The following is a 13,632-nucleotide window of genomic DNA, read 5'->3' on the forward strand; positions in this document are numbered from 1 at the left end:
GGTTTGGAGGAGTGTGTGTTAAAGCAAGGGATTGCCCAGCAGCCTTCATTTGAATTGCACTTTTCTTTTGAAAACACTAAAGACTCTCTGCTGGCTGGAAGGCTGGCTTTCTTAAAACTCTTGATGTGAAGTCTGGCTCTGAAGCTTGTGGGAATCCCTTGCCCCTGGATTTTGTGAGGTGAACTTACTTCAGAGGGTTTAGGGCTTTTCCCCAAATCTGAAAACCTAGAGATAACTGGAAGGGCTGGCTGTGCAGAAGGGAAGTGCTTAACCCTGGCATGCCCTGGGGATCCTGGGCCCCTCTGCTCTGACCCTCACTGACCTCGCTAATCCAGCCTTGACTGATGCTCTGCCTGCATCCCCCTTTGCATCTGTCACCCCTGTGACCCACATGCCCAACTGTGGGGTCTGCCTGGGGGCTGAGCTGACTCCTTGCTGCTCTGGTGCTCTCCCCAGAGCTGGGCTTGCTCCCAGCTAGGCACTCATCCAGCCTGGCTGCTGCCTCTGTCAGGACACTGACTCACATCTGGACAGACCACCTGGCCAGGAGGTGCTCGTCAGTGCCATGTTTTTGTTGGGAACAGCTTTTTCTTTGAGGGGGGCGGGACTGCTGGCCCAAATAAAGTTGTTGCTCAGGCTCCAGGAGGCCTTGGTATGACCACCAGACTCCTGAAAGTGTAATCTGGCTCTGACTGACTGCAAACCTGCAGTGGTGCTCAGGGGCTCACAGGGAACATCAGAAGGATTTGGTGCTCTCACTTCATCCTTCCCATGCAGCCCTCCTGGCACAGTCCAGCTTTGCAAACCTGCCTGGGAGGGATGGTGCCTGCTCACCTGGAACAGGTGAGGGAGGGCCCTGCTCCCCCAGCTTGCACAGCAGCTTGGACCTCCTGTAGCTGCAGTTCCTGTTCCCTTAATATGAGCCCAATAAACTCCTCATCAGGCTGAGTCTTTGGGGATTACTGAGGAGGTGCTTTGGCATCCTTTGAAGCCAAATGCACGAGGAATGGATCTTCATGCTGTGGTTCTGTTCTTAAGCCTTTCAGGATGAGAAACCTTGGGGATGTATGTCAAGGAAAGGAAGACACAGGGGTGTATTTGTATGGCCTCTTTACCCAGGTCATGTTCTGGATCATGGCCATCTGGTATGGGTCAAAAAATATGTCCTAGGAGGTGTTGCACATTCTGGGAAAGCAGCTGTCCTGCCTGGCATGGATTTGGTATGATCAGTACTACAGGAGCACCCACGGTGTCGCCGTGCTGGGTGCTCTGTGGCTATGCCCGTGGCCTCCTGCCTCAGGGAAAGAGGACAGGTTATCTCTACTGCGAGGTCAGACATCTGAGGTTGAGATGTTTAAGAAGGGGAAGGGACGCCCTGACTGTAGAACTTGCCCACTGTGGGTTTGGTACCCAGAAGAGGTGGTTTCCTAATGGACCTGTGTGACATCTGCCAGGCCTTGGCAGCTGTCTCAGGTAACCCAAGGCATCCCCTGCTTGACACCCATGTTTAGGCACCTGAATTGCTTCCTGGTTTCCCAGTATCATCTAGGAAGCACAGTCCACTAGTGAGATTTGAGCCCAGCTCTCCTGAGGCTTGGCCAGGTATCTGGCAGTTCTCGGCCTGTCCACATGTTCCACAGAGGCTCAGCCATGAGTGGGTTAACCAGCCCACTTGGAGCCCATGGATATTTTCCTTGTCAGTGTATCCATCCTAACACACACCAGATGTGAGAGGCAGCCGTTGAAGTGTCTTAATCCCAGGTTTCGGCACTCAGAGTTGTCTTCCTCATGGGCAGGTCTCCAGTGGCTTTCTGGGGGCTCCACTCCTGCAGCCCTCTTTGTCTGCAGAAGAACTTGCAGCAGGGCAGGACAGAGTATGTTCTGTTATTTGCTACTTTAAACAAGTCCCTCCTGGGATGGGCTGCTAGGGCTGGCAGCAGAGCTCCATCTTCAGTCATACGGGGGAGTGTCAAACCCAGGAACTATTTGGGTTCAGCCCGTCTCACATGAGCAGTGGTGGTTCCTAGCAGCCTGGTGCATGTGGTAACTGTCCAAGGAATACATGGGTAAAGAGGAAGATACACGAGCCAACCCAGCTGGAAATGGCAGTCACTGGGCTTCTACTGGCTTTATTGGTGACTTGCATCCAGTGGTCTGAAAACTTGGGGCAATCTGCAGGCAACTGATCTGAGAAGTGCAAGACTTGAGTTAGTTGGAGCTCAGTTTATTTGGATTTCTCTTGCTATTGCACAGACATGTAGGCCCAAATGCTTTTGCCAGTGTATGTCAGCACCATCCCTCTGCCTGCCATAAAGAAAGCTCTGCCAGTTTGCATCAGCTGGAGGTCTTCGGTTCTTTTGCTTACGTGCTCATTTTGAAAACAGATTTTGTTGTTAAGGATTCATTCTGCATTACCAAGGAAGCCTCTCTCCCAGCTCTAGGTATCTGTTGCTTGCTGCAGCTGAGTAGACAGTTTGTGCAGTGCCTTTTATCAAGTCCTTGCCAGATAGTTTGGAAAATATGATCTCTTCTCCTGTGCTTGTGCATGCTTGTGCTTTTCTGCTGCAGAAGCAGTTTCCTTTCCAGTGCAAGCTTGCTTTGGAGCCATTAGCATTGACAAACCCGGAACTATTGACAGACCCCAAACAATCACGGCTGCCAACTATTTGGGAGGGGCAGGGTTCTCCCCCAGTAAAATGGATGACAATAATAATTTCCTCTTAAAATAAGTGCTTCCTTGCAGTTGCCACGTAGCTTCCCATAACAGGAGCTGACAGCCTTGTGCCCAAGCTGAGCTGTCTTGAAGGACAGACTACTGTGATACACAGGCTGCGCACCCCTGCTCTGGTGGGACTTCTTCCTGGGGCTGGCATTTGTCTCTTCTGCTGCTTCTCCATTCCAGTTGCCATCTTCTTGCATACAGCAGTAGCTGCCCTGTGTGCAGAGAGGCTCCTCTGAGCTTTTTTTTGGGCCTCGCTTTGGAGCATTAATGACTGTCTTCCCCCTTGACGAAGCCACGCGTCTTCAAGCTTTTTGGATACATGAAGATACTTTTGTGAGCCCTTTCAGAACAGCTCCTGTCTTTTGCCCAGCTTCGCGAGGCAAGCATGGATGGATATGGGCAAGCTGATATTAGATGCCTTTCCCTGGGACAAGGAGCAACTTGAAGTGAGGGACACAGGAACTGCCACATGGCGCTTGGGAGTTCCTTCTTATCCATTTAGTCTCCCCTGACCCCAGCTGGAGTAACAGCCCAGCAGTGTAAAGCAGAGATTAATGGTTGCTAAAACTGCTTGTGTTGCACAACACGGTGCTGCATCAGAGCCTGGAGCCAGCTGCAGATGAGCTAATAAGTTTATATTGGGCAGAAGCTGTATTTTACTTCTTGAAAGCTGTGTGGTCAGCTGAGCAGCACGGCTCAACGCGGGGCTGCGCTCGTGCAGTGGAACTCACCTGCACGCCCATCCACAAAACGTGCTGCATGGCTTTGGGCGATGCTTAAATACACCACACAGATGCCACCTGGTGAAGGAAGGTGGTGCCTCTGTTACTGGCTGTGCACCTCTTATACCCAACATGGAAGATGTCTGAAGTGTCTTCAGCTGCCCAGTGTCCATCTAATCCACCTAGTCACAGACCACTCTATTTATTTTAAACAGACATTCAAAATTCAAATCCATTCAGCAGCTTTCCAAACCTTGGTGAGCAGAGACTCATGACGAAGCAATATGCTATAAAAAGGCCTTTTTTCAGACTTTTCCTACAGTGTCTGCTGGGGGAAGACAACCCCTTGGCAGCAGCTGCCTATATCTTATCCATCCTGGCTGGAGTCCTTTGTCCTGCTTCTTGGCCTTGCGGTAGACAAGCATCCCTAAGAGATGGAGCCTGTCTCCTCGGGGCCAATAGTTCTCCTCTTGTCCTGTAATGACCCTCCTGTGTGGGTTGGGAGTATCTTATCTGCAGCCATTGTTTTGTCTTCCTGTCTCTTTCCCAATGGCTTTGTTGATTTAACAAAATATATAGATAGCAGTGCACAGTATCAGTAATGATGCTGGCTCGACATGCTGGACCAGCAGCACTCCTCCAGGGCTTGGCTGAGTCACTTGGCCTTGGCCCTGGTCTGGGAAACCCGGATGGTGGCTCACTGCAGTGGCTCACCATGGTTTCTTGCTGTTTGCACAGCCCTTGGTGCAACGGGGGCTCAGATCTCCTTTAACTGTGCTGGGCTGCCCCATTAATGCTTCTCTCCTTCCCTTGTTCTTTAAATCCATCCTTTGTCCTTGTGTGTATCACCCCTGGAGCAAAAGCATCTTCTCTTACAAGGCTTGTAAGCCTCCCCTCTCACTGGCAAGTGAAGCAAACTCTTGGGATTTTAGGTTTATTATTATTAGGTTTATTATTATATTATTATATATTTTAGGTTTATTATTATTATTTATTATCTTGGTTTTTTAGGTTTAAGTTCCCCAGGGAGTGTCCCTTTTCCATTCTGTGTGAGGGTGAGAGGTAGCAGTGGGGCAGAGGAAGAAGGATGCTCCTTCTAGATCCAGCTTCTGATTCCCTCTCATTTCTGCCTCTTTGGATATCATAGGAAGAAAGTCAGCATTGATCCCACGCCAAATATTTCAGACTTAGTATGACACAGTGTTTGTTGGCTGTTTAGACCCACAATTACACATGTTTTTCATGGTGCTCCTCTGAGCGCGTGGGCCTGGCAACACCTCTGAGCCAAGACAGCTCCCGCCTACAGCCCCCCCTCCCTGAACACCCCTGGGGTCATGTATTGGCTTGGGAATATCCTCTCCTGACTCATGGCCAGGACAGAGGAAGGCTTGCCAGGGAGCATCACTGGACTGGACTCCTTGCCCTGCACCCTGAGCTAACTGCAGAGGTGAGGCGCCCTGCCCTCCTGGCAGCACACTTTGGTGCTTGTGAAGAGCTGTTCTGGTGGGAAGGAGACAATGTGCTGCTTTTGGCTGCTAGTCCTGCTGTTTCCTTGGGATTATCTCTTGACTGCCTGTCTTGGTCTCTGTATTTGGCTGCCCAAAAGTGAGTGCTGGCAGAGTAAGCTGGACTGAGTTAAGTGGGAATTTGGGGTGGAGGTGAGGTGGCCAAACCCTACCCCTCAGGCCAGTGTGTAAACCACACCATCTATGCAGCTGATGTACCAATGGTGTGCCCTTTTCCCTGAAGTGGGCCTCTCGGGGGGCTGGGCAAATGCTGAGGCCTGCCAGGCTGGTTTCAAAGTGGTGGATACATGGGCCTGGTGAAGAGAGGCTGGTGGGATGTTGGGATAGGGAGAGAGGTTTGGGATGGCAGAGGGAAAGATGCAAACCAGAGATGCTCCCCCATCTACTCATTGTCCTAGGAGGCTGCTGGTGGAGGCACAGGGTCTCCAGCTGAGATAGGGCTTTTAGTCCTTGCTGAAGATGTGAGGCTGTCCCTGTGATGAGAACATCTTCTCGGGGTGGGATCCACCACTGACATGCGGGCATGGACCTCTGGAAACCATGCTGGCAGATGGTGGCACTTGTAAAGGACTGGCCCTCGCAGTGACAGTGCTTTGGGGCTTATGCTGGTGCTGGTTTACATCCCAACAGTATTGGAGAGAAATGCTGGAGCTGTATTTCCTCACTAGCAGGACTAGAGTATTTTTGTTCTTTTTTTTTTCCCTCTTGACCATGTGTGAGCCTTCAACTGATTTTGCAACTAGTCCTACATAGCAGAATGATTGTGTAATTAACGGGAACTGGTGCAGCCCTATCTCTCTGGGACTCCAGCCCTCCTTCCCACAGTGATGGAGGCAGACCCACTCTCTCTCCCAGCATCTCACCTCCTCTACTTTCCCTGCTGCTGGGAAGAGCTTTGGGAAACTCCAGTGCCACTCAGGGTTGGCTGGTGCCCCAGGTCCTGTAGTGGGGTGGTGTTTTGCTGCAGAGATTTATGGTGGTTCTTCTATCTTAAACTGTGCCAAAAAATAACAGATGAATTAATTCTTTGTTTTTCTTCCTGTGTCCACTGTACTCCTACCCACTTCCTGGTGGGAGCAGAGGGTTTGTTTCTGTGAAAGGATCCGAGCAGCTGTGGGACTGATGCTGACCTTACTGTTCCTAGATACAGGGTATGATTCACACTGATGCACGTGGCAGTGAGAGGCAGGAGAGGAGAGGGGACCCAAGGCGCCTCTGCACTCTAAAACTATGGTGTGGGATTTCTCCTGCACTGCTCTTTCTCTGTGGGCACATCTTTTGTGGTTTTGAATAGTGGGTTTAAACGCTCCCTGCCCCACAGAGATGGGGATAGGGACTCTGTCCATGTGTCACTTAGTGCACAGTTCCCTCCCTTCTTGCAAGCTGGGGGTCCTGCTATGCTCTCCTCTCCTGTGGTCCTGCCAGACCCTGCTGATGTTGGAGGAAGAATGAGTTTTCTTGTCATATTTAATATCTTTCTCAAAATTGAAAGCCAGGGAGAAAGGCAGGAAGCCTTCCCCAGAGGTCGAGTGACCCAGCCACCTTGAAAGATTTTTCCAGGCAGAGTTCAGTACCAGAAATTTCTCTCCCTGGGAGCAACACAGAGCTCAGCCTGCTGCCTATCGCAGTTAAGGGACACCCTTCCTCACTGCTTCACTTCTGGTGTTTCCAAATTATCTTAGCACCTCAGACCAGTAACAGCTAATGTCATGACCTCTCTCCGGTCCTGCATTTCATCATCCAAGCACGGTTTCTGTCAGCCCTGTTCATGGAAAGCCCCATCTCTGAGAGGCAATCAGTCCTGGAACTGAGGTGGAAGTCTGCCAAGTGCTTTCAAGATGAGGAGCTCATGCTGGCATCCTCCGGGAGTCAAACCCAGTGTGAAGCCAAGGCTCTCTTGCTGGGGGAATTAACAGCTTTTCCCTCTGCCCATTTACACAGAGAATCTCACCTCTGATAGGTAGCAGCGTCCCTTTGCCTCCAGTAGGCTCCTGCCTTCTCCTGGTGACAGTGGCTGCATTCTTCCTTGCCCCTCCTCAGCTCCCTGCGGATTATCTGGAATCTCTGCCTGAACGAAGAGTGCTTGCAGTGATTTCACCCAACCCCAAGTTGCTGCTGGCCCATGGCTGTGAGCTACATCTCTGCCTGCCAGGGCTCCTTCAAGTTGCATCCTTGCCTGGCTCGGACCATGGGAGTCAGTGGCAGGTTTGGGCCGATTCTCTCCAAAAAGAAAACCCTGTAGGTGCTCACTTCATTTCAACTCTGGCCAACTGTGGTGAGGTCAATAGGAATGTTCACATGCTTAAACCTAATTACTCCTGCAAGCACTTGCAGGGCTGGGACAAGCTCTTTTTTAGCAACAGAGATCTTTTGTGGTGGATCTGTTGCATCTTCTCACTGAATTTAGAAAGAAAAATATGCAGCGTGATATCATCTAAGCAGCCCACAGAGTGAGGGTGGCATCAATGTCTGTGCTTTGTGGTTTTTGTTGTTCATAATCACTTAGGTGATGCTTAGTAAATACCTGCAGGGAAAAAAACCAAGCTGTTTTGAAATGAAGAGACAGTGGAAAGGAGGGCAGGCACTTCCTTTTTTTTTTAATTGAGATTTCTTGGTGTATTTCATGGGCAACTTCCCCATTTCAGCTTACCAGGCATCAAGAAACATTTCTGCAGAAGTGATTGAAAGGAAATGTGTAAATGAGATGAGAGGGACTGAAAGCAGAAGGAAGGTGAGGGTCTCAGCAGAATGGTTCCATCCTAACTGCTCCCATTTCGGAGAGAGCCAGAGGAATATTCCCACTTACCTTGGGGAACACGGGCAGGCTGTGCCATGAGCACCATAATGTGCAAGTATATGGCAGGGCTGGAACTTGCTAGGTACAAGTCCAGGCACCTGTTGGTTTGGCATGGTGAAGGATCTCTTTTCACCCCAAAAGCACGTGGACAAGGAGATGCAGGTTAGGGAAAAAGACTCTTTTGTTTTTTCTTCCCAAGACTATTCCCATGAGGAGGTAGCACAAAGAACAACCATCTGAATATGTGGCAGATGGGCATTTTGTTTTAGCAGGTGGCAATCTTAGTCCTTCATCAAACACTCACACACTTCTTTAATCCCCTGAAATATCAGTGTTTCATGGAGGCAAGCCGTATTTAGCCAGATTTTTTTCCTCTTGCCCAATTTGATGGCTAAGAAAACTGAGACATGGGCAAGTTGGTGACTTGGGCAGGTGAGGGGGAATGTTTGAGAGCAGAAGCAGGGTGTAGGTTGCTTGCCTGCCTGAGGCTGCAGCTCTTCCCCCAAAATCCAGCTGCTATCTCCATCCCAGGAGAACATTATTCTCTGGTGTGGCATTTCCCAGTGCAAAGCCCCTTTCATGTTAATCTGACTCTTGGCTCACCTTCGGACGTGTGGGGACTGTTTGGAGGCGAGACCTTCATGCGAGACTTCTGCTGTGAATGGAGCGGGAGTGATTAACAGCCCATCGAGTGCAAGTTGCCAACCTGGATTTCTGCTCCCTGCTTGCTTTGTGTATAATCAGAAAAACAGTGTTAAAGGTGGGAAAAAACAGAAAAAAGAAAGGCGGGGGGGGGGGGGGGAGAGGGGGGAGAGGATGAGGGAGCTGGCGAAGATGAAGGAGAGAGAGAAGAGAGTTAAAGCCAGGACAGAATCCCCCTCGCAGGGGAGTGGGGAGCGCCGGGCTTTGTGCTGCGGGGCCCGCCGGCGGCTGCGCTCCCAGAGATTCTCCCGTGACACTTCCACGAGGCAGAGGGGGAGGAGGAGGAGGAGGTAGAGGTGGAGGAGACAAGCCGGGGGTGTGGAGCAGGGGGGGCTAGCAGAAACAAAAGGAAACCAGCTGCAGAACTTCCTGAAGGCGGAGAGGGGGCCGCGGGAGCGCGCAGTGCCGGGCGGCTGCCTGCGGCGCTGGGGAGGGGGCGGCTGCGGGACCCTGCCCGCCGCGGCTCGGCCACCATGACCAGCGCGATCCTGAGGAGGAACTCCAGCAAGCAGGGCCTGCAGAACCTCATCAGGTGAGCGCCCACCTGCCCGCGGGGATCCGCTCCCGGCTCCGGCTGGATGTGCCCGCGCCGAGGGGCGCGGTGGGGGACGCCGGGGGGGGAAAGGGAGCGTGTGTTTCAGACCGACCGTCTTCGTGTCCCTTTAAATCGGCTGGATTTCGTCCTTACCTTGGTTTTCCAGCAGATCCGATGCATTGGAAGGAAGGATAATAGATAACCCTCCCTCTTCTCCCCAAAAGCTGTATGAGAAAAGCAGATTTGAACTTACTGATGGCTTTTCCAGGAGCTCACAACTGAAATAACTGAGCACAACTGTACTGTGACACTCACCTGAGCCGCTGGTTTCCCCTCTCCCTGCAAGGAGAGGCTCAGTACGTGGCTTTTTGTGTCTCCTGAGTGCTGAACGCTTCTGCCTAGAAAAAGGGTTTTTCTTTTTTCCCCGCAGGAACTGTACGTTGTGCACGCTGTGATGTGCGTTTTTAATTCAGAGATCAGTAAAGGGCTGGATCCTCCCAGGGCTGCAAGCTGACACTGCTCTTTTTTTTCGATTTAATTGATCACAATAGTGCTTTGAACCTTTCTCTCAGAGTATAATTGCCAGGGCAGGGAGGTGGATGGCTCGGTTGGGTTTATTCCCGTTTGTCAGCCGGCGCTGAGCCGGGGAGGATGGCTACATTGTCTGCTGGCTTTGGGATTCCCGGCCATGCGGTCGCTGTGCTCTTCCCTGAGGGCTGAAGTTGCTGCTTCCCTCCATGAGTCTCTGGGATCCATCTCTGGATGATGGTGGTGTGCCATGCTGATGGCTCTGACTGGGCTGAAGAGAGGCACTTCTCACCTCTTCATATTTAATTGAGCAGCTGGATGGGTGAGAGATGGAATTAGGGAGTGCTGGACTCACATTTTGCGTCTTGGGTGCCTCTTGGCTCCCTTGCCAGCTGTGTCTGCTGGTCTCCAGCTGAGAGGTGGAGGATGTCATGGTGGGGTTTATTTCACCATGTATTTTCCAGTCAATTTGGGGTCTCCTTCGTTGATAATGCAGCCTCTAAACCTCATCTCTCAAATAAGTTCCTTGCCTTGGAAGGGAAATGCGTGCCTGCAGCCCATCCAGTCCCTGCCACTCTCTCCCCTTCTGGGCCCAGGGAAGTCGGCAGAAAAGCTCTGACTGGTTGCACAGGCTCCTGGGGTGGGAAGTGAGCAGGAGAAGCTGACTCCTCTCTGTTCATCTTTTGTTTGGCCTGTTGGACCCATTCCCTGGTCTCAGCCCAGGGGGACTGGGATCTCAGTTACATATCCCTGTTTCAGAACAGGGCTTTGTCAGGGGCTCGCAAGGGGTAGGGAAACCTCTGTGGGTGTGCAGAAGGCAGGGACAAGCTCTGATTTGGGGCCAGCTGGTACTGAGGAGGGCCAGGCAAATGAACTGGGGTGGGAATTGCCTGCTTACAGCTGGGTGGCAATTTATTTTGCAGGGTGACAGATGGGGGGAGCAAGGGCAAGCACATGTGCTTCATACAAAGTAAAGGGGTGTCCAAAGAACTGTCCTCAGTACAGCCTAAACCAGGGTGTTTTCCTGTTCTGAATGGCATCTCCAAGTTCCTCCTGCTGTCCCAGAGAGTCCAAAGGGGCTTTTTTACAAGGTAACATTTTTCCTCAGTGGGGTTATTACACTTAACCTGATTGAGGTTTAGCTTTGTGGCTGTATTTTACAGAACTGCTTACAGATGAGGAATGGAGTGGGGTGTGAGGGATTTCCATGGTTTACACACAAAAAGCCTCACTCATGTTCACAGGATTCAACAGCAGAACAGGCAGGATATGTTCCATACACACCATAGCCTGTTTTGCAGTTGTAGTTCTCTCCTGGAGCAGTTTCTCCCAGAGATCCTGAGATCAGCCACGGGGCTGGCTCTGCAAGCCCTGCCACCTCATCTGGAGGAAGGAGCTTCCTTAGTGAATGGCTTGAGGCTCCTGGCTTGAAGATATGTTGCTGTCAAGATTGCTGTGCTCTGCTTTTTTCTGTCCCAAGGTGACTGCAACAGAGTGGTTATGCTGTGTAGGTCCTGGGCTCTTCTGGTGTGTCCGGGTGCTTTGGAGACCTGGAGCACACAAGTGAAAACAGCTGCTCAGAGCCATATTCATGAGCCCTGGGGATATCAGTGTTGTGTCAGGATTTACCTGGCTGCTCCTGCTGCAGGGCATCAGCAGGGACAACCAGGGAATTACCTTCTCTGAGCATTGCTCAGCTGCGGGAGCTGCTTGCCAGCTGTCCAACAGCTGGGTTAAGGGTTCCTGAGCTGAAACCAGTGTAAGTCCTGTGGATTTTGGGTTCAAGAGCTGACTCCCATTGCTTTAAGCATCCTGCCTTGTGCTTGATACAAAACCCCATCATTTCAGACAAAGGGGCCCATGGGCGAAGCATCACCCAAACATCAGTTCCAGGAGTCAGATTTACATGAAATGGCTTTTCCACTGACTGCTGACAGGCTTAGTGCACACTGTGCTCTGGAGTGGTTTGGTGTGCTTGGGAGCACTAGGACGTGTTGGAGACACACGGAGGCCCAAGCACTGAGCCAGCACTTTGGGAACCATCTTTCACCTCTGCCCAGCCAGGAGGTGAACTGGAAAAATTAGCCCTCCTTCTTTCTCAGTGGCTTTGCAGAAGGTGCAGGCAGGGACGTTCCTTTTACATCTGAAAAGTTGGAGGCTGGAAAGAGCCCAGGGTTAGGTCTTGCAACTGCAGAGCACGAGTGGCTGAGTAATTACCTGGGAAAGGTATGAGAAGAATGGACAATTTCAGGGCTATCTACCTTCCCTGCTTTGCCCCGTGTGCCCAGGCACTCCCCTCGTCCAGCATAGTTTCTCTATCAGGATATCACTGGGGAAATATTTCTCTCTTTGTAGCACGTTTACAGTGATGATCCCTCACACGCCCACAAGACTTTGTATTTTTTTAAAGTCCTCTCCAAACATGAGCTGCTTTATCTTGTTATCACGATCTCTTTCTCCTTATCCTTCTAATGAATTCCTATAAATAAGATAGGGATCCAGCACCTGTCATGTCGATTCATTCAGTTCATTATCTGCTCCTGCTGGAATTTTACTCTCCCTCTGTTTATCGAGCCTCAAGTGTTTCACAAAAGAATATGGCTGTTTAATTAACCTACAAATCAGCCTCTCTGTGAAGCAGCTGTGCTGCTCCTTGGAACTGGATTATTGGGCCTCTTGGTTGACACTGCTCCCACGGAGTGCTGTGGTGGCTTGCTGCAGTTGTGTCCCCATCGCTGGGCTGTGGGTGTCTGGCTGGGGCGTGCAGCTGTGGGGGGAAGCGTGCATGCAGATGGATGTGAGCTGGAAGCACTACCTCTCTTGTCTCAGCTGGTTTGGTTTTTATCCAGCATGTGGGTGAATCTGGGGTGCCGTTAGGAAGCGAGCTGTGATTTGTTCTTGGGGAAAAAGGACAGTGTTCTTACACGCTCCAACACCCTGTGCCTCCCAGCACAACAGGGACCTGGTCCAGAACAGGGGCTCCAGAGCATGGTTGCTGCACAAGCAACAAATAAACCAGTGTCTCTAATTATGTCTTTGCAGTGCCATAGAGCCTGAAGTGCAAATAATGCTGTGGGAAAAGGGGGCTGAATCTTGAGGATGGAAAAGCTCAGGGGAAGAAAACAAGTCAGAAAATTTGATCATGGGATAGAGCTAATTATTTACTCTGTAGGATGGGATTTTTGCTTTGTTATCTTCTGTGAAGTCATTAACATGGGAAGCCAAAATGTGAGATATGAAATGAATCTTGCATTTGTGTTTTGGCCTGCTATATGTGATGAGATGCTTGCCACCTCCAGCTGATGCCAGCATTCATGTCCTGGCACCCATGAAGCAGCTGCAGGGCCTCTTCTTTCTCCTTAAAACATGTTCAAGCAATGCTCTTGGTGATGCTTAAGAGTTCCTCAGCACTAGGGGTAGCTTTGAAATTCCCTGGACTCCTTGAATTTTGGTGTGTGTCAAGAGTGTAATATTTAGTTTGATCAGAATATGGGGACTGTGCCCAGCTCTGCAGGATGCCTTCCTTTCTGCCTGCACTCGATGTTTCCCAAAGCTTGCCAGGATGTGTCTCAGCAGGGAAGACGCTACTCCAGTGTTTCTGTCTTGACCTCCTGAGTGCTGAGCTGGGAACAAGGAGCTTGAAGCACTTGGGAGGGCTGGATGGTGTTTAGAAGGGGAAGAACATTTTCTGTGGGGTGGGGGAGTGTGTGGTTGATGCCAGGACGTGGTCTGGGCACAGTTTGTTGCCTGGGAGATAGCTACTGCCTCCAGGGGCTATTGCAGCACCACTTTGCTTCAACTCCCTGGCTCTTGGATAGGTGTAGGGAGCGAGGAATTCTTGCTGTGAAGATGTGGGGCAGCTCTTTATGGGGAAGATGGGGAAACTGAAACATGTAGGAATGAGCCAGTAGCAGAGCTCCTGCGTGGGAGGAGGAGGGAAGGATACCTGCATGGGGACAATGGCCTTCATCAGTGTGATTCATGCTTTGCAATGCTGCCTCAATGTGTCATGAATAGCCTATGGTGCTCCTCTTCTTGAATCTTCCCTATTTTGATGTTTTTATTAGTGGTCTTCATTTTCTTTATCCCTCTGTGTCCCA

At 50.9% G+C, this 13,632-nt stretch overlaps 1 protein-coding gene and 1 long non-coding RNA gene across 3 annotated transcripts in view; one reads left to right on the top strand and one right to left on the bottom strand.

The window, feature by feature from the left end:
* The window catches only part of LSP1 (lymphocyte specific protein 1), a 48,655-nt gene that overhangs the window by 3,064 nt on the left and 31,959 nt on the right, over positions 1-13,632 (top strand). The window contains exon 1 of one of the 2 annotated variants that reach the window (XM_039552261.1): positions 8,833-9,001. The exons of the other annotated variant lie outside the window; for it this stretch is intronic. Coding sequence (XP_039408195.1) covers positions 8,943-9,001 — 59 coding nt within the window. The 5' untranslated portion in view covers positions 8,833-8,942. Of the gene's footprint in view, positions 1-8,832; positions 9,002-13,632 lie in introns of those variants that run through there. 2 annotated transcript variants of the gene reach the window in all.
* Positions 4,427-10,182, bottom strand: LOC109144132. Its single transcript, XR_002044674.3, has 3 exons — positions 9,320-10,182; positions 9,158-9,228; positions 4,427-8,495 (listed from the first exon to the last, which is right to left on the bottom strand). It is a non-coding gene; the product is annotated as an uncharacterized LOC109144132 (long non-coding RNA).

This window comes from Corvus cornix, chromosome 5, assembly GCF_000738735.6.
Source record: "Corvus cornix cornix isolate S_Up_H32 chromosome 5, ASM73873v5, whole genome shotgun sequence".
NCBI classification, from domain to species: Eukaryota; Metazoa; Chordata; class Aves; order Passeriformes; family Corvidae; genus Corvus; species Corvus cornix.